Below are 21,398 nucleotides of genomic sequence, written 5' to 3' on the forward strand. Positions count from 1 at the left end.
TTTGGCTGCATATATACTTAGAACTGGAGAATCAAAAGGAACAGTGTGTTCATGCAAATCTGCTTTATTCAGACCTGGACATCAGTATATTACGTAGGTAATGCAGCATTTTCTGTTTGCCCAGTATAGGGCAGGTGCATTGGCGTCTCTATAATGGGTACAATGTATGCGGCTCACATGGGCCACTGATTCCTGAGGGACCTACACACCATGCACCAATGAAATGATACTAATCCCTACAGAGCCCTGCAATAAACATATCTGCAGACAGAAATTATCTGGGAAATGGCACAGTAGCCAATTTCCCAGTGATTTGCACATGCTCAATAGAAATGTCCCATGGAACAAGGCGTGACATAAAGCTAGAGTCTACTTTGCTGCCACTTTGAGGGGGGGGGTCTGTGGGAACTTGTACAGGGGTCCTCTCCTCTCTTAAATGCCCTAAAGCAGGTGTAATGACATGGTTATGGTGACTTGATGCAGGAATGGGAGCTTCTTAAGGGTTGTGGTATAGCGGCCCGACAGTCAGTATAGGGACAGGGCCAGAGTTACCTGCTCAGCAGAGGATGCTGAGCACGGAGGTGCCAGGCAGTAGAGGCACTCTCCCTTCCTCTACATCCCCTGCTGTCCTCTGTGGCTGCCAGCAGCTGATGCGCCTATCACACTGCATGACAGGCAGCAGCGCTGGCAGCACAGAGCTCCCTCCCTGCTCATAAACATCCTGGTCAAAGCCATGGCAGGGGCCTAAAAAGGTTGGTTCTAACAGGAGGGGGCAGGGCTACATGGATGGAGGGGGCAGGCAACTGGTGTGGGCATTACGTATAATACCCTACTACTGTTGGCAACTGGTGTGGGTGTTATGTACAGTATAAGTTGTGCTGCAACTGTGGGCGTTATGTAGGCAGGAATACTGGGGGCATTGCATGGAGCATAATATGTGCATAATATCTTATGGGCATTATGGTGTGCGGCATAATGTGTAATGGGCATTACAGTGTGCTGCATATTGTGTAAGGGGCATCATGATGTGTGGCATAATACATAATCGACACTACTGTGTGTGGTATAATGTGTTATGGTCATTACAATGTTATTAGTACTTTTATATGGCCATGCCCCTTCCTCATGAAGCCAAGCTCCTACATCTTGCCACGCGCCTTCGGTGCGCACTCTACCTTTTGTGACTGTGGTGGTGGATCAGTCATTAATTCCCTTTCTGGCACAGGGTACCAAAATGGCTAGTCATGGCACTGGTTCTGTTGTGCTACTGTGTGGTGTAATTTGCACCGGCCCTGTAGATGGACTCCCGGTACTCCAACAGGGGGCTGGGCGCATCGAAGCCCCTTGCAGCCTCACTGCGCTCGCCATGCTGCAGCCTCAGTGGCCTGCTGTGCTCGCCACAGGTTCTATTCTTCCTCCATGGGGATCTTGGACCTCCACGATGGAGAATAGCCCCTGTAAGTCGGGATTCCGACTGACGGGTATTTTACAAGCAGGGTTCTGATGTCATTATACTGGCACCATCCTCATGATGTGTAGAACAGCTCTGCTTGTGTCACTAAATGCATATTTTTTGTGTACATTTCTTTTGACTAATTTACTTCTAAATTTGCATTAGCCACCATTGTATAAAACAAACCTGCATTATGCATGTATCATACTAAATAGCAGCTTTACACTTTTTTTAAAAAAATGTTTCTTTGTGTAAAAATAATAAAATAATAAAATCCTTCAAATTTTTATTTCACATAGCATATTACTATATTGGTTTATAAAAATATTTAAGTTCAGTGAGAAATAAATGTGGAACTGCAGTCAGTTTGTTGGAAACCATGGTGTTTTGCAAGTTATGCAGTAAGTAAGCACAGATTTTACCAGCATTAAGAAATGTCTTTCAGAGCCTGGGACAGGGTGGCTGTTCCTGATTGGATAATGATGATCTCATGCCCATGCCAATTATATTCAGCACAGACAGCTCATTTACATCTAAAAGTGGCAGGACATTCAGAGGCCCAATCAAATGAAAATCCTTGGATAAAAAATGACCGTGATTCATGCAAAGTTATTTCCTACAAGCAGTGAAACAATCCTGGCAGTGTTTTCACCCAAATATTTGAACTTCTTGCTTCTGGAACAAGTCCTTATGAAACGAAGTACGAATCAGTAACAAAAACAATAAAAAATGTTTAATTCTATGTTGCTTGAAATTATCTAATCGGAACACTGTGCTGAGCTATGGAAGTTAACATATAATTTGTACAATGACAGGTAGCCTGCATAGTTTTATTTAAATTGCAAAATAAATTATACAGTAGTATAAAGTGAACAGAGACTCAAACAATCTGCAGTTCCCCAGCTGTTATTGAACTACAAGTCCCAGGAACTAGCTAACATGCTGGGACATGTAGATAATCAACAGATGTTGCTTTTTAAGGTTAACCAGACATTGCTATTTTAGGTCTTGTTAAACACAGAATTTTGTATTACATGTTTCTGTTTGATTTGCAGCACAGAGGAAATAATATCTGGTAATTAGAATTTTTCCTCTCTGGTCATATGTTGTGTAACATTTAATGACTAAATGGAAGTAAGTGTCCGTATGGTACAAGACAATAACAAAGCAAGAAAACAAGAGGTACTGTAGGGCTAGGCATTGTGTACAAATGGATTTTTACCCATAGCAAGTAATTTTGTCCTTAGGGGATCTGTTTACCAGTTTGCAGCAATAAGGTTGATTAACTGCAACAGAAAGTGGCGTTCACCAGGGTCAGCAGAATTTAACTAGGCTACCTGCTGTTACTGGCTGTTGGTGGTAAAAGACACTTACCGTACCACTTTGCCGGAACTCTTTGAACCAATGCTTGCCAGTTCATACTGAAAGCCATCATTTAGGCTTCCATTTGGAGATTTATTTAAAAAAAAAAAAAAAAAAAACATATTGGTAAAACATAGAAATATTTTTTGAATATATTTGGCAATAGAAAAATACTTTAGTATAGTAATATTTTTTTTCCCTGTCTGAAGCTTTTGTTTACAATGAAGTGAGATAGCAATAAGGATATGAAGAAAGCTGACAATACTTATACTGGTGTTGTTTCTGTTCAGTAGTAATCCTACTGTAGGGTATCTCTGGCCTTACCCATCTAGTTCTATTGCCAGGGAGGAGTTTGCAAAATTGAAGGAATCGCTATTTTTAGGATGTTTCTTTGTATTATATAGCCCTAAAACTAGCCATTTTTTCATAGTGCACAGGATGGCATGATCCCGGGATTTTGGACTAAAATCAGCAGGATTTGAATCTTGGGATTGGAAACACCAATAACGGTATTCAAATCTCGCTGATTTTAGGGACAGTATTTGTGGTATTTTTGTTGCAGTGCACCGGCTGTGCACATTGTGACATGACGTTAGAGGTCATGCTGTGCAGCTCCACGCCAACCTGTAGTGTCTCACAGCTTCACACCTTCAGCTTCACACACAGCACCTCAGGCAGAGAGGAGCAAAGCGCACAAGTGGCGGGCTTTAAGGACTAAAGGACAGTAGGGGGAAATAGGGATTTGGGGAAATAAAGGGGAAGAAAGATAAGGAATGAGGAATGGAGTGGGAGAGGTAAGGATGGGATAGAGAGGGGGAGTAGTATAATGTGTATCCATCTTATTTTAAACGTATTTATAGTGTCTGCCGACACCACCCTTCTGATGATTTAATAACTCTGCTCAGTTTTGTATCGTCCGCAAAGATGGATACATTGCTGAGTAACCCTATCCCAATATCGTTAATAAAAATGTTAAACAAAATGGGCCCTAGAACCGAACCCTGTGGCACTCCACTTAGTACTGGTATCATAGTAGTAGTGCATGTTCTAAAACAAAAATAAGGATTGTCACTGTGAGTCATATCACACCACATTATTAAATAATAAAATAATACCCAGCATATGTTAGGGGCTGCATGAAAAAAACCAGAACATTATAATCTTTAAATCTAGTAATGGATATGCTCTGTACTGAATGGGAGATAATCATTTTATTAGTTAGAATCATCTATATATATATATATATATATATATATATATATATATATATATATATATATATATATATATATAGTGTCTGTGTTTCACAGAAACACTGCCATCTGTTGTCAGCAAGTGAAACTACGTCTCTTTCTAACTCTCACAAAGGCAATCACAAGGTAGCAGCACTCACCAGGCTGTTTGAAAAATAACAGTGGGAAATGTATTCATGGCCCTGCATTTCATGTAAACAATTCTTGGAATTTATATGCAGCAATATTTTCTCTGTAACCTTCTGCATAAAACTACACCAAACATTATAACTGTCTTCTGAGTCTTACTGTCCTGGTCTTGAGAAAGGGCACGCAGATGCCCAAAACGTCGACTACACTGCATTTGATTATGTAAGAATAATGATTCATCTCTCTTTCACTTTTGCATAAAAAAAGCCTGGTGAGTGCTTCTTTCAAAAATGAACTGTGTGTTATATTTGAGCCTGGTCGGGTGATACTCCTCCACAGGAGTCTGGAACTTGCACCCCAGCTGACAATAAACAGAGGATTGTGAGTGCCATTCCCTAACTGTATCTAAATAATTAATTAGGCACAAAATTTTGCTTGCAAACAATACAGTCATCACTAAAAAGTGTGAACTTACCTATATAGCTGCCTTACTAGCTTTCAGGGCCGCCAATAGGGGTGATGTGGGTACAGCTGTCCCGGGCCCTGGCCTCTGGAGGGCCCGGGCAGCTCATTTTGCCTGCGCTGAACAAAGCAGGTCCCAGAACGCAGGCTTTTCCAATCCAGGATGCCGGCGGCCAATTAAAATGCTGCACCTGCTTTTCAGCCACTCAAAGCTCGCATACTGGCAGCCAATCAGAGTGGTTGCCGGTACGTGAGCTCTTATTGGCTCACCAGCTGGTGCGGCATTTTAATTGGTCGCCGGCATCCTGAGTTGAAGAAGCCTGTACTCCGGGACCTCCGGCTGCAGCTCAATGGAAGAGGAGATGGGGGAGCAGGACCCGGGTTATGGTAAATCAAGTCAGGAGGGGGGGGGGAGGGGGACTGGAAACGAGTCCCGGCCCCAAAATTTTTGATGGCAGCCCTGCAGTAGCTTTTGAAGCAATTGCTTTGTGTGGGCTTACTAGTATATCATATGTATCATATTTAACATGTAAAAAGATATGTCTGGCATATAACTAGGTAAGGAGAACACTGACAGAGTCATATAGATATTAGTACTTGCCTACTTTTGAAAAAGTAACACCTAGGAGTGTGGAAATGAACTGCTACATAGTATAGGTGTATCATAAAATGACTTACCTTTAATGTCAATGAGCCCTAAGGCAGTTATAAAGATACACTTGTTGATGAAAATATACTGTATTTTTCAATTATTTACTCATGTACTGTTTTATGAATGGCAATGAGAAACGTTATTTCAAAATGCATGTGCCCATTGGGATCAATGTGTCTTATAACCAATGCAGGGAATGGCACTGGTGATCTCATTTCAATGTGTATATCTCTGATTGATTTTTTTTTACTCTATCGATATAGCAGCTATAATGAGGACAAGTGAGATTTCTGGACTCTTCAGGGAGTCTGGGAGATTGCTACTAATTATGGGAGAGTCTCCAAGACGATCAATGAGAGTTAGCAGGTATGATATTAGTATATAGAGCAATGTATATATTTTGGGGAAGAGGATGGACATAACACTTTGGGGCATCATCCTATGTAGCAGTTCATTTCCGCACGTTTAGTAAGAGAGGGGGTTAAATGAATGTTCATTTCTTTAGTGCTAAAGAAAAGTGATCAGGATGATGGATGCAGGGCCATCTTAACAGCATTATGGGCCCCCGGGCAAAGCAGTCCAGCGGGGCCCCTCCCTACACAACCTTGTGAGTGCCGCTGTACTGTATGTATGTGTGTATATATATATATGTATATGTTCATACAGGGGCGGATCCAGGAGAAAATGACAGGGGGGCACCATCAGGGCCGTCTTAACAGCAGTGTGGGCCCCTGGGTAAAGCAATGCATTGGGGCCCTTACCCATTCTCCCCTCCTAGTGGTGGAGGGTGCTATCAGCAGCAGCTTTGATGTCCCACGGGTGGCAGGGGGTGCTCTATATTCCATTCAACATGTAGGACCTGGAGCAGTAACTTCTGCTAATTACTCCTTTACTGCAAAGGTGGTGGGAGGGAGAACACTAACGTGTGGAAGGGGCACTGAGCTGAATGAAGGGTCCCTTGTAAATGACTTCCAGGGAGGTAGGGGGTGTTTTATACACAGGGGAGGGTTGGATAATGGAGTGAGCTTAATATTCGTCATTTTCCGGTGGAAGGGCAGCTTGTTTGACGGCAGATATCGGCAATTATCTGTAAATAGATTTCTTAGCCTTCAATAGTATAAAAACCTAGAGTCCCAACTTTCAGGAGGTGCTGGGAACTTGGGGATCAGAGATCAGGAGCCAGAGCAATCCATTGACAAAAATAGAAAACTGTACACCAGACGTTTGGAGCTGGAGCAGGGACCGGCTGCTGGAAGGCTGATATCTCTGGTTCTGAGAAAGATAGAGACAAGCCGCTAGTGTTGACAGAAAGGGGAGAGTCCCAGCTTTTGGACTATACTCTCAGAAAAACCAAGTCAGAGAGAACCTGAGAAATATGACTGGGAAGTAAATGAGTAATTAGCAGAAGTTAATGTGGACTGCTGCTTTGAAGTTGGATATCTCCAGTTCCCCAGGGCCGATTTTCAAAATTCTGGTATCCCTGGAAAAAGTGGATCCTCAGCTTTCAGAAAAGGGCCCTTATACACCTGGGGCCCCTGGGCAAGTGCCCATTAAGCCCATACGAAAAGACGGCCCTGGATGGATGTACAAAATCAGAATCAAGGTGAACTTGAGTTTCTGTCTCTGTCACTTTGTCTGTGCATCTTAAATGCTTATTAGAAGATTTCCAATTTGAATAAAACATGGAAATGTAAAGCAGGAGGCAGCCCCTTATGTGACACAGAACACATTTAATAGCTTTGGACGTCCGAATGAGATGCAGCCTATTCCACAGTTTTCCACTGTATACTATGTTTTTCTACTCTGCTTACTATTTTCTGCATTTATTAACATCTGTTTACTTATTTAGATAATGCCTTCTCTGTAAATAATGGATATATCTGAAATACTTTCTGTATTCAGTTATATGTAGGAAAATATTGATAGTTAATAACTAGTTTAGTGAAAAATATGTGTTGTTGGCACAGATTCAAGGTCAAGAAATGAAGTAAGAAACCTAACTTTAAATATTTGTGGAATTATCATTTCATTTTACCTTGTATTGCTAATACAGGTTGAGTATCCCTTATCCAGATATCCGTTATCCAAATTATTCCAACAACCATAGCTTCCAGAATGTATTAAAAGCACTACTGGGGACATCTGTTACTGGCACTACTGGGGACATGATATGGAGCTGGCACTACTGGAGACATCTGTTACTGGCACTACTGGGGACGTGATATGGAGCTGGCACTACTGGAGACATCTGTTACTGGCACTACTGGGGACGTGATATGGAGCTGGCACTACTGGAGACATCTGTTACTGGCACTACTGGGGACGTGATATGGAGCTGGCACTACTGGAGACATCTGTTACTGGCACTACTGGAGACATCTGTTACTGGCACTACTAGTAACATGATATGGAGCTGGCACTACTGGAGACATCTGTTACTGGCACTACTAGGGACATGATATGGAGCTGGCACTACTGGAGACATCTGTTACTGGCACTACTGGGGACATGATATGGAGCTGGCACTACTGGAGACATCTGTTACTGGCACTACTGGGGACATGATATGGAGCTGGCACTACTGGAGACATCTGTTACTGGCACTACTGGGGACATGATATGGAGCTGGCACTACTGGAGACATCTGTCACTGGCACTACTAGGGACATGATATGGAGCTGGCACTACTGGAGACATCTGTTACTGGCACTACTGGGGACATGATATGGAGCTGGCACTATCGGGTAAATCTGTAACTGGCACTACTGTGGACATGATATTTACCTGGCACTAAATATGTGCGAGAAAATGATTGCTCGGCATTCAAATTTAGTACCTGAGATTGTATACAAACTTTATTTAATGTTTTGAAACCTTGTTTCATGCACAAATAAAATGTATTTGTGTGTATTTCATGTGTTTGATGTGTTTGTACAACATAAATGCAAGATACCTCAAGCTACATCATTGATATATAAAACATTTCTGAAATACGGAATAATCGGTTATCCAAAATTCTTCTGGTCCCAACCATTTTGGATAAGGGATACTCAACTTGCACAGTAGTTCTATATTCTGCAGTACGCACAATTAGGATCTAAATAAAAGTGATAAATATTTTTAACAAGAACATTTGAATACATGACAGCACAGTGGTAAGCATTGATGTATCATAGTACTGAAGTTATGCATGTGGTTGCTACCAGGGCCTTATCTGTGTGCAGGCTACACTGCTCAAATTAGTTTCCTATGGAACTCCCCTTAACTTACACACTCCTAAGACATAGTAGCAGTTAGATGGTATTATCTCTAGGCATCAATGTGGTGGGGAATATACTGTAGCATACCTCCCAACCATCCCCATAACACCTTTGTTTTTTGTATCTGGTTGGATCTGTTGCTACTTGGCTGATGCAGCATATAAGTGGAAAACAGAGACACATGAGACAGTGAACAAAAGAACATCTGCTCTCTAGGTCTAATTCAGACCTGATCGAAGGACAAATCAGTTCCAGTCAGCCTGGTGTAAGGCCGCAGCCAGGGGTCACTTTTTTTTGCAAGGTCCCACGGCCGAAACATTAACACCCTGGCCTGGCTGATCTTGATCTATGAAAAAACCGCCGAGACACGCAGGCGGGGAAACGCGTCAGGTCCTGATCTAACATCCAGCAGTGATTACCTGCACGCCAGCCGGCTGTCACAACTTACCCACGAGCCCCCACGGAAGACTGGCGTTGGAGTGAACCGGAGGACTCTTTGGGCTATTTACCCGTATATTATACTTCATCCGTCCCGGACCCTCCGGATTGAGTTACCAGCTCCTTGGCTCCTATCTCACATATAGAAGTACCAAATATTCCCGGGATTGGTAACTATGCCTAACTGCAGCAATACTAACTAATACTAAAGCCAAATAGTGCTGTTTAGGCTTTTTTTAGTATTGTAATTCCTCTCTACTAATAAGACTAATCACATTCTGTGAACATCTAAGCGGTTTGTTATCTCTCGCTGGGCCAAGTCTATCCAGGGCCAGCGCCACCACTAGGCAGCTTTAGGCTTTATTTATTTATTTCGGATTTATTTCGGTGGGAGCTACAGAACCGTGCTGCCATTCTCTGTAACCACCCCCCCCCCCCCCACACACACACACAAAGGGTACACTACACATTTAAAGCTGACAATCCACATGTGATCCATCTGGGGTCAGTACTGCATTTAGGTCTTACTGAAAGAAGTGCTGAAAAAAGGAGCTAACCAGTAGAACTCCAGCTGCGTACTGGTTGCTGACATTGTCCTCCAGGCACTTAACTCGACAATTACTCAATAATTAAAGCTCTCCACCAATGTTTTGGACCTGCACAACTCTAAATTTTTGACTCTGCAACCGTCATATGTTGTGAGGTTTGGTGAACCGGGTGGGTGTGGTACAGGGGTCCGACAGTCGGGATCCCGACAGTCATTACCGATGTCGGGATCCCGACTGGCCAGACCCAGACAGCATGGTGAGCGCAACTAAGCCCCTTGCGGGCTCGCCACGCTGCGGGCACGGTGGCTCACTACGTGGCTCACTACGTGAGCCACCTATTCTATTCTCCCTCTATGGGGGTCGTGGACCTCCAAGAGGGAAAATAGCTGACGGCCGTCGGGAACCCGGCTGTTGGTGTTTTGACAGTTGGGATCCCAACCGCAGGTAAATGCCTGTCGGAATCCCGACTGTCGGGACCCCGTCCGGCACCCGAACCGGGTGGCCAAAATGTAGCAGCTGATAAACTATTTTTCACTAAAGAGAAGCCAAAGCAATTGTAGTGCTCTTCAAATGACTTCTATTATCACACCGACACCTGGTGACCTTTTTGAAGGGCACCCAAGACACTGTGAGTGCCTAGGAGACCAGAGAGGTGTATGGAAGATGGCATTGAGAAGTTCAGGGGGACGGAATGTTGCAGAAAAGGAGGGTGAAAGGGGGACGTAAAGATGGAGGAAGAGAGAGGTGCAGGAGTGATAGGTCAATAGAGAGGTGCAAGGAGTGAGGGGTGTAGGGTGAGAGGTCAAAGGAGATGTGGGGGGTGACAGATGGAAGGAGAGGTGCAGGGGAAGAAGGAATGAGAGGTGACAGAGGGACAGAAAGGTGCAGGGAAGGAAGGAGTAAGAGGTGCAGTGGTAACAGGGGGACGGAGAGGTGAACTGAGTGAGGGATGCAGGGGTGACAGGGCTTGGAGGTGGACGGAGTGAGAGGTGTAGGGTTGAACAGTCGATGGTGAGGCGGAGGAGTAACAGACTGAGGTAGAGAAGCAGGTAAGGAGGGAGAAAGAGTAAGTTAAACCATGAATATATGGATGTCAGTGGCACCGTAGCATATTGCATTATATATAATAAAGTATGTGGGGGGGGGGGGGGGCATATGATTAACTGTTAGCCCCTACTGTAACCCTGTCTAGGAGAGCCACAGTCACACTTCGGAGGAAGGATCAACCAGGATCCGAAATGCATTAAGCGTGGCTCTGCTGTATAACCCATCCATCCGTTGTCACCCCACTACGTCAGGAGGTCCTTTATGCTGTGTCCGGAAACCACAGGACTTATTCCATCACTGAAAACTGGACGTGTGAGCGGCTTTGCCTGGGTTACTTTGTTCTTATGCTGTTATATTTGTCTTATCTTGTGAGTGCATTTTATTAAATTCATGTCATGCTTTTTAAATGGTCTGCACTATTGTCTTTTTCTTTTGAGCTCCCCATTCCTATGAATGTGGGGTCTCTTTCAGATCTTGGGCCAGATTCTCTAAGCTTCAAAAGTGATTAAATGGAGAGTGATAAACAGCCAGCCAATCAGCTCCTGTCTGACATTTTTCAAACACAATCTGTGACACAGCAGGTAGGAGCTGATTGGCTGGCTGTTTATCACTCTCCATTTTATCACTTTTGAAGCTTAGAGAATCTGGCCCTGTGACTGCAAAATGAGTCATTTTACACTGATAATAATTGGAAATTACTAATCCGAAAGTAAAAAGGATAGTGGCCCTTATTCAGATCTGATCGCAGTACAATTTTTTTCCCAAAATGGGCAAAACCATAGGCACTGCAGGTGGGGAAGATGTAACATGTGTAGCGAGAGTTAACCCCTTCCCGACATTTGACGTACATGTACGTCATGGTCGGGAAGTACTTCCCGACATTTGACGTACATGTACGTCATGGCTTTAAACTGTCACTGCGTCTATAGACGCGGTGACAGTTAGGAGATGTCTGCTGTCCCTGACAGCAGACATCCCCCCTCGCCGCCCAGGGGGGGCAGGGGTGCCCCCCCCGGTCGGCGATCGCTGTGATTGGCTGTTCAAATCTGAACAGCCATTCACAGCGTTTCCTGTGTTACCGGCGGCTAAGCCGCTCGGTAACACAGGGATCGGTGGTGATCGGTGCTGTTAAGTACAGCACCGATCACCACCGATGAGCAGCACCCCCCTCCCACCCACCCGGCACTCACCCGGCCCGGCAGCAGGCTCACCCGGCGGCGGCAGCGGCAGGAGCGCACGCAGCGCGCACCCCCCTCCCCCCCCCTGCCAGCCGCAGCAGCAGCATGAGCTGCATAAAAAGTAAAAAAAAATATGATAATGAACTGAAATATATATATATATATATGTGTGTGTATATATATATATGTGTGTATATATATATATATATATATATGTATATATATATATATATATATATATATATATATATATATATATGTATATATATATATATATGTGTGTATATATATATATATATATATATATATATACATACACACACATATATATATATATATATATATATATACACACACACATACATACACATATATATATATATATATATATATATATATATATATATATATATATAAAAAGATATTCCCGACATATGACGTATATATACGTCATGGTCGGGAGGTACTTCCCGACCGAAGACGTATATATACGTCATGGTTTTAACTGTCACCGCGTCTATAGACGCGGTGACAGTTTGGAGATGTCTGCTGTCCCTGACAGCAGACATCCCCCCTCGCGGCGATCGCTGCGATTGGCTGTTCAAATGTGAACAGCCAATTGCAGCGTTTTCTGTGTTACCGGCGGCTAAGCCGCTCGGTAACACAGTGATCGGTGGTGATCGGTGCTGTTAAGTACAGCACCGATCACCACCGATCGCCAGCCCCCCCCCCTCCCACCCGGCAGCCCCCCTCCCTCCCACCCACCCGGCTGCCGCAGCGCCAGCACCCCTCCCACCCCCCCGCCAGCCGCAGCGCCAGCCCCCCTCCCAAAGCTGGTGACCAAAATGGGGTCACTTGTGGGGGGGTTCCACTGTATTGGTGCTTCGGGGGTCTTGCTAATGCGACATAGCACCCACCATTCATTCCACCACCAAATATCACTCCTTCCCTTCTGAGTCCTGCCATGCACCCAACTGGTATTTTTTGGTCACATGTGAGGCATTGCCGTACTCGGGAGAAATTGGGGCACAGATTTTGGGGTGCTTTGTCTCCTTCATTCCTTGTGAAAATGAAAAATTTTGAGCCAGATCTGCATTTTTGTGTAAAAAAATGTAATTTTTTACAGAAAGACACAATGGGGGGTGGGGGGTGGGGGTGCTAGTCACACCCCTCTGACAGTGCACCCCCTGATAAAATGTGCTACGCAAGCCTATGAACTGGACCAGTCACTAACTTAATTTATATGGTGCCTGCCATAGTGCTGCACCCAAAGGAGACCTCAAGATCCATTGACCAGGCCCACACTTTGTTTGTGTTTCCTTATGCAGAGAACCTAATTGAGCTTCCTTGCTTCCTACAGTACACACTATTACACTGTTAAACAGCCATATAATACAGCAATATTTTATTAGTATAAGTATTGTCCACAATGCTGTGGTGCAGTGCACACATAAGCTGGACTTACTAAAATGTAGGTTATAAATTGACATAACGTCAGGAATCATCTGCAATTCTCCCCTAACTGAATTGCCACACTATAGTGTAACTTCCATCATGGTATCTGGGATCATTGCTGTGTGCCTGGACTGATTCATGGGCCACTATGATTTTATTCCTCCAGTGTGGCCCTCATGTTCTAATGAGACCAGACTCCTCCCATTTCTCCTCCAGCTCCTTTCAATATTGGGAAGTTTGAGCCATAATGTGCACTTATTACTGGCAATTTGATTCTAAGCTCCACCCCTGTACTTAAGCATAAATAAATGTCAATAATAAATAAGTAGATGTTTAAAGCCTTCTACATGTTAGACATGACTATTTAAAGGAGGTTGGTATTTTTCTGGATTAGGACCCTGACTACGTGTACTGATTATACTGAAACCAAACTCAACGTTTAGGAATCTGCTGAACGGCACAGATGTCTTACTGAAAAAGTCTTTGTACTGACAGTCATTCACATTATAAAAGCATGTGGAGAGATGGCTCGCTCAGGACCATAGGAGGGGCAAGTTATGATTTTCTTTTTATTGGTTCCCATGAGTGAGTGAGTAGGGGTCCCAGTGCATAACTTTTCCCATGGCCAACAATGCTGTTAAAATGGCCCTTCATATAGTATAACTTTGTCGTAATAAAATATGGTTAACAAATAACACTGAAAATGAAAAAGGGCTCTACACCTCCAACATTTCTGTAGAGATGACGGTTAGTATTTGTAATTTGTAGATTCCAGTTTTCAGGTAGCACTACAATGACAGAAATGTAATGGTGTCAGTGCTTTAGGCAGACTATGCAGTTTCTGCTGTGCGGTTCCAATTTTATTAAAACCAAAAAATTAATGGTTCGAAAACTTGAGCAATTCGGGTATTCCTACCAAGCTCAGTTCGTGGAACGAGCAAAAACACAATCTTACAGGAACTTGCTGGTTTTGGATTGCATAACCAGTAATAGAAACCAAAGGTAGAGGGTGTTGGGACTGGATTACAGCACTCTTTAGAAACATAGAAACATAGAATTTGACGACAGATAAGAATCATTTGGCCCATCTAGTCTGCCCCTTTTTTTACCCTTCAGGTAATCTCAACCCTTTTTAGGCACACTTTATAAAAAAACACCCACCTGAAGCACTTCGCAACTTGAGCTTACTGGGGCTTTTTGTTTTTTAATCAACCAATTAAAACAGTTAATGTCATTAGGGTTGCACCTTATACTAGAGGTGCTATAAAGCAATTTGCTGTATGTTCTGTCAAAGTAATTGCTTTTAAAAACAACATTATGTGTTAAAGAATTGTATTGTCATTGTTAGGGTGTCATCCAGCTTATACTAGGGACCTCTGAGGCAGTTTGTTGTGTGTTCAGTCACTGTAAAAAAAATTTAATAAAAAAACTTTTTTGTTATTGTGAGATGTGACGTGATCAACTGGAAACTAACACCATTGAGGTTTATAAATCTATAAGAACAACAGGCCAAACAAACATGTTAGCTGTTTTTGTATTTTTTAAGAAAAGGGATGCTTGTCCAAACCAAACAAGAAGAAGTGAAAATGAATCCAGTTGCAAAACGAAAACATGGTTGTGAATGGACGTCTGTAGTTTTATGTTAAATTTACTTTAAAAGTTTTATAAAGTTGAGGAATTTCTCCAAAAATAGTAAATTCATCTGTACTGTAGTTCCAAATACTCTGATATAAATCTATGTAGTTAACATTTCACACATATTCCTGATTGATATGTACTGTAGCTGTTTAATTTCTCAGTGTTTTGTAAATGTAAGACTTCTTTAGGAAATTGAGGTTTAATCCTGGAGCGCAAAGCATTAAAAAACTGTCCTTGGTTTCTCAAAATATGCTAAGAAGGTATTCACTTCATGAAAGATCTTTCTGCCACATCCATCCTGAACATAGGCAGGTTGGATATTAGAATTTTTTTTTGTTTACAGGATTTATTGAGGTTCTATTTTCCAATGAGTCAGATATGAATATGAATTCAACTGGTCTTATCTAAAGTTTTCAAATAAACCCAATCACAATGTAACTGCATGGTGCACAATGCAACAAATGAAAATCGCAAAAGTAATTAGTGTTATATACTACTCCATTTCAATGCAGAAATGTGCTTGTGTTTCTACATAAACTATAACTGATAGATGGAGGCAAGGCTGGATTAAGGGGGGGGGGGGGGGGGCAAAGGAGGTCAGTACCCCTGAGCCTGCCTCTATCTACGGGCCCCCTGTGGTTGGCATGTATTTAATATAAAACAACATTTTTAAACTAAATGTTTTGGGCTTTTGGCATGGAAGTGGGGTAGTGCTGCAGCTTCACCTATATGCCAATGTGACAATAATTAATGGTGCTGAGCATCGGGAGCCAAGTCACACTGACTGCACTGTGTGCAGTGCATTACTCGAAGATGTCTAAGTCCCATGAGACTTTGCACAAGAGGTCAGAGGCTGAGAGGCTTGTGCTGAGCTCTGCTTGGTGGAGCTCATCATAGGCTTCTCAGGTCCATGGAGGATAGCAGCAGCAGTTGCATTGTCATGGAAGGGTTTTTAAGGGTTCACCTTTGGTATTATATATATATGTATGTATATATATATATATATATATATATATATAATTTATTTATGTTTATATTAATCCCATCCCCTCTCAAGGTACCCATTGACCCAAGTTTATAAGTTTATACTGCCTTTAGTCTGTGTTTTGACAGTGTAATATTCTCCCATGCAGTTCATAGCCAGTAATGACAAGTGGGAGGGGGCCCCTCTGTCTAAAGTGCCCCGGGCCCCCCAAAGGATTAATCCGGCCCTGGATGGAGGCAAGGCCAAGGTTATTCTGGGACTAATTAAAGCAACACTGTTACTTTATACTCTCATAATTTATGAGACCCCCTTCAGTAACCCCACTGAACAAAGTTAGTGAATGATTTGATCACTGCTAAGTCTAGAGGCCATTACTCACTATGTATTCTTTTGCATTGGTTGGTCACTCTCTTCTCATACAAACACTACAACCCCTAGATATTACTTAAGATGGGATGTTGCCCATAGCAATCAATCAGATCTACTTATTACTTGTTTAGCATCTCCTAGATAATAGATAGAATCTGATTGGTTGCTATAGGCAACATCCTATCTTCAATAGAACACCCATGGGAAGAATATACAAACTCTGCACAGTTAGAGTTATGGTAGGGATCGAACTCATGACCTCAATGCTGTGAGGCAGTGATGCTAACCATTATACTGTCTGTGCTGTATATGTCCGGTTTTCCCCTGGAGGATTGTAAATGCTTGTATTAAATGCAATCTAAATAATAACGCATTTAGTATGTCAACATTTTAAGGCTTAACGCCTTTCCATCGGGACTGAATGCTTTATGTTGGGGCTAAGTGCAAATAAAGTGCAGGTGCAAAGAGCAAGAACATTTACACAGAATAGTCATTGTGCTTAACTTAAATAAGGGGGATGCCTAAGAAGAGCTGCTTCTCATGCATCTCCCTTATTTAAGGTAAGCACATAGACCATTCTGTGTAAATGTTTTTGCTCTTTGCAATCTGATAAACACATCACAGATGAGCTTCTTAATGCTTTCAACTTTAATTCCAGACAGGGCCACCAATAGGGGGTGCTGTGGGTACAGCTGTCCTAGGTTTTGGCCTCTGGAAGGGCCCGGGCAGCTCATTTTGCCCACGGCAACCTTCCCCCCGACTGCCTCCGCTGCACTGCGTTCAGTGGGCTGAACAAAGCAGGTCCCAGAGCGAAGGCTTATTCCATCCAGGATGCTGGCGGCCAATTAAAATGCTGCACCGGCTTTTGAGGCAATCAGAGCTCACATGCCAGCAGCCAATCAGAGCGACTGCTGGTACGCAAGCTCTGATTGGCTCACCAGCTGACTGCACAAAGGGACTTATTCAGAATTGTATGCTATAATGGTATAGCACATTCTTTGTACATAGCAAATGTGCTAAAATGGACACCCACTGCTCGTCTCTGTGATCTGCTACTGCTCCGGAAGACATAGCACTGAATCTCTCCGCAAGAACATTGGACATCTGAGGATACTCAGGATGACCAGTAATATCCTGCTGATGGAGCCAGTAAAGCTGGATCAGAGATTCGAGTGACAGGGCCAACATTCCTCTGCTTCCTGGAATGCTGTCCATTGCTGCCCCAACGGCCAGCAGCAAATCAGTCTTGGCCAGATGCAACTGCCAGCAGGGCCGATAGACCTGTGGGCCGATATTGTGCTGCAGTAATGCAGTAAAAGTTGTGTCCGCCCGCTGCCACCTTCCCAGTCCATCATAGTGGCCGCCGCATCATTTGCATACTGATGTCATGACGCCGACGCATCATGATGTGGCGGCCGCTCTGTTGAGAGAGACCGTCCCGGCTGTATATTCAAGGAGGCAGCCCTGCTCATCTTAATTCTTCCCTATATGCCGCTTATCCTGATGCTGCAGCGTCATGGTGTCATCACGCCGTGGCAGCCAATCTCAAGCCCGTCCTGTTTTAAGTCCGGCCGCCGGCGCAGACACTGACAGACAGTGCACCGCCCAGCCCCCGCCTCATGACCAATACCTACGTCATGACGCCGCAGCATCATGACGCAGCGGACGCTACTGAGCCCGCCCCACTGCCGGCTCCTGTCTTGGCTGCAGCCTGCAGATCAACATCACGTCATGCATTATTGCCCACGGGTGGGAAAATCTGCAGCAGGGTGGCGCCACAGTGGCTGGGTGGTTCTGGAGTGCTATTTAAGCAGAGAGCGAGCTGTGCAGTGATTGTAGGAGAGTTGGATTCTGTCCAATCAGAGTTCCAGTGTCTCACAGTGCAAGGCAGCTGATAGTAAGTGTTTTTGTCTATGACTGAATACTAGTCTAGTCCTTATTTCCTATCCCTTGTCTTACCCTACCCTAAGTTCTGAACCTCTGACTTATCGCTACTACAGTCTAGTACTGCCTCAGGCAGTTTCCTGCAACCCACACTGCAGACTCTGTGAGATTTCTTGTCTAAATCGTCTGACACTCAGTGGCACAGTTTGAGACAGGAAAAATTTGCACCCAGCCTCAGCCATCAGAAATAATTTCCATGCCCATGGCCCATTATTTTATTTAGTTAAATTAAAACACTGACAGACTGCCTGCTAGCTTGTAATAACCTATAGGGGTCACTTGTAGTTCTGCAGTGGGCAAAAAAAGTGTAATTTTTATTCTATAGACTGAGTGACAGTGATTGTGTGATGGCCAGCTAAAGTGTTAATCAGGAGCCTCAGGAGTGCCCTGAAAGAATGATCATGTATTAAGCATATTTCCATTCCATGTACCAGGACGGACTTACTACATAAGTAGATGCACAAAGGCATAATGTTGAATGAAATGCATTATGGTGTGTGTCCTATTCTGTGCTGGGCATTACGGTGTTGGTGTGTGTGCCACAAGGTGTAATGGGCATTACGGTGTGTGCCACAATGTTTAATGGGCATTACGGTATGTGCCACAATGTGTAATGGGCATAAGGATTGTGTCATATTCTGTAATGGGCATAACAGTGTGTGCCACAAGGTGTAATGGGCATTACGGTGTGTTCCATAATGTGTAATGCGCCTTTTTGTGATGCCACGCCTCCTGTCTGTGAGGCCACACCCCCTTTTCACTGCGTGGGTCCCGCCTCCGACTGGTGGGCCTGTGTGCTCAAAAAGGCCAGGGCCAATTTCTGGTCCCAGTCCGGCCCTGGTCTTATCTATTGGGACCCCACATCTGCACATGCACAGCGCGGCATCTAAAAGCATCGGAGATGATCGCAAAGATCAGCTGTATTTATCTATACCTTAGGCCCCGCAATGCTTGTCATTAATGGCTGCTTTAGAATTGTTGGCTTAGAATTATTTGGATTTGCAATAGCCATTCACACTTTCCCCAGCAGTCTTAGTACTGTACATTATCTATTTGTATCATGATCCTCTCAGTGTACATTGCTGCATAACATAGTTTCCCTTAGCAAATAAAATATATTTCTCAATTAATTCCCTGAATGTTACTGCTGTGTATAACTTACTGCCTTGCTATGAGTCCATTCCTGGAAGGATTAAATGCTCATGGACGTGGGACAAATAGGCTAAGGGAGGAATGCAACTATGGGTGAATGGGTTTAATTCCATTGCCACCGTGTTTAAATGCTGGCAACAGCAGCCCAATTTGCCCCTTTTTCTGCCCAAAACCCCCCTTGAGCCAACCTAATTTACCTACAAGTGGTCACTACCCTATGGGGCATTAAACACGTTTAAGTGAGATTGCGCCAACATAAAGTGCAGCAGGTGTTGCTAGAATCAGTCAGATAAGTGGCTGGATGGCGAATGAATTCTTCCCTAAGGATCTTGATACTTCATAAGGAATATGCACTGTTACGCTCATATAACATGCAGTCCGCAATTTGTTTTTGATTAAACTCATTTGAAAATAATGTGTGGCGTCTACATTGTTTGTGTGCTTTAATGAAACGTACACGTATTCTCTTTATATGAAGCACAGAACTAAACGAATGCTAGCTTGATCATGTTACCTGAAGATTTATAGATCTGTTTATTAAATTGGAAACGATCAAAGAGGCGAAGGGCAGAATAGCAAAGCTACTGTAGATGGGACAAAACATTGCTACAGTAGATGGACACATGCTCTATGAAAAAGATAAAGTCTTTAGTGTGCAGGAATGTCTACAAGCCTGAGCATCACAAATCTTATTTTACTATGTCCTTATTTCATGTTTTATGCATCAATATAAAATATTAGTAAATAAAAAATAGTGATGGAAGCTGATCAAATGTGGAAGATGCAACATTTGCATCACATATTTAAACCTGACATCCTGCCTATATAGATTGCAGATGTATAGAATTCTTTAAATGTTATGGTGAAATACCAAATATATTCCACAGGAAGATTTTATTTTGTACGTGGAAGGAAAGCGAATGTAACTGAAATAATGAACAAATATGATTCTCTCCTTCAGCTTCCAAAGGAACAATTCTTGTGCTATTTATTACCGAAGCCATTCACTGTCGGTAAATGCAAGGTGTTCATCCTTTAGTATGCCACCCAAAAGAGAAATTAATAAATAAAAGCCACTGAAATGTGTGCCAGACAAAAATAACACTTGTGTCTATATAATTATGCTGTGTTTTTCTCTTTGCAGTTGAATGTCAACCTCTGCAAAGTGTTTCAAAATGATGACTTTGCATGATGTCAAATGTCTCGCTATGTATAAGCAAGAATAAAGAATTATACATTACACTACTAAATAATGACACATTTAATAAACGGAAGGTTTACTCCACGTACAAAGAGCCAGGAACATGCAAGTCTTTTTAAAATGAACTGCAGGTTTAACACAGAGTAGATTTTATTTATTACCACTGGAAAAATGTGTGCTATTAAAGATGTTCACTGAAGCTCTGCATGACAGAATTAAACGGAAACAAAAATGAGAACATCATTTGCAACATTGCACAGTCTGACTGTTTAGCCATGTGCAGAAAATAGTCAAGAGTGTGACTAAGATTGTATTGACAAGAACAAGATAGATGACCCCATAGAGACCATTTGTATTCTGCTTTGTACCACCTTTTCATCCTTTTGAACCCCCCCTATTAATTCACATGCAGATGAACTTAGTCCAAGGCCTTAGTAAATACGGCCTTTTCTCCACTGATTTGGAAGGTAGACTGGAGAATCTAAATATTTATGAGGGTGTTTTTCCCCTTTCCTCCATGGTTTATGATACTCTCTTTTTCAGTGTTGAGGAATTACATTAATGAATGCATGCCTGCACACACAGACACAGAAACCAGGCAGAGAAAAAAAACACACACACAAAGCTTTGTCAGCTCTAATGTCGGCACTTACCAAACGGTTCCCATGAAAAAAAAAAAATAGCAGGCAAAGAGATTTAAAATCTGTTGCCAGGACGAAAATAAATTGTACAGCTGAGCTGAAAAGAAAGAACAAAGTAGAATCTTTTCTTCTTTTAACTGCAAAGCAGTTCCTGTTTCATAATGCCTACATTTCAGATGAAATAAAGCAAGTTTATTTTCACAAGCAAGCTTTACTTGCATGCAGACTTAG

At 42.9% G+C, this 21,398-nt stretch overlaps 1 protein-coding gene across 1 annotated transcript in view; it reads left to right on the forward strand.

Moving 5' to 3' along the window:
- Positions 1-20,517, forward strand: part of LOC146062915 (uncharacterized) — a 31,481-nt gene extending 10,964 nt beyond the window's left edge. The window contains exon 4 of the mRNA XM_083174923.1: positions 20,470-20,517. Within this exon, the coding sequence (XP_083031049.1) occupies positions 20,470-20,517 (48 nt within the window). The remainder of the gene's footprint in view (positions 1-20,469) is intronic.
- The last annotated feature ends 881 nt before the right edge of the window (positions 20,518-21,398 follow it).

The sequence above is a fragment of the Crinia signifera genome, chromosome 3, assembly GCF_055691185.1.
Source record: "Crinia signifera chromosome 3, ASM5569118v1, whole genome shotgun sequence".
NCBI lineage: Eukaryota > Metazoa > Chordata > Amphibia > Anura > Myobatrachidae > Crinia > Crinia signifera.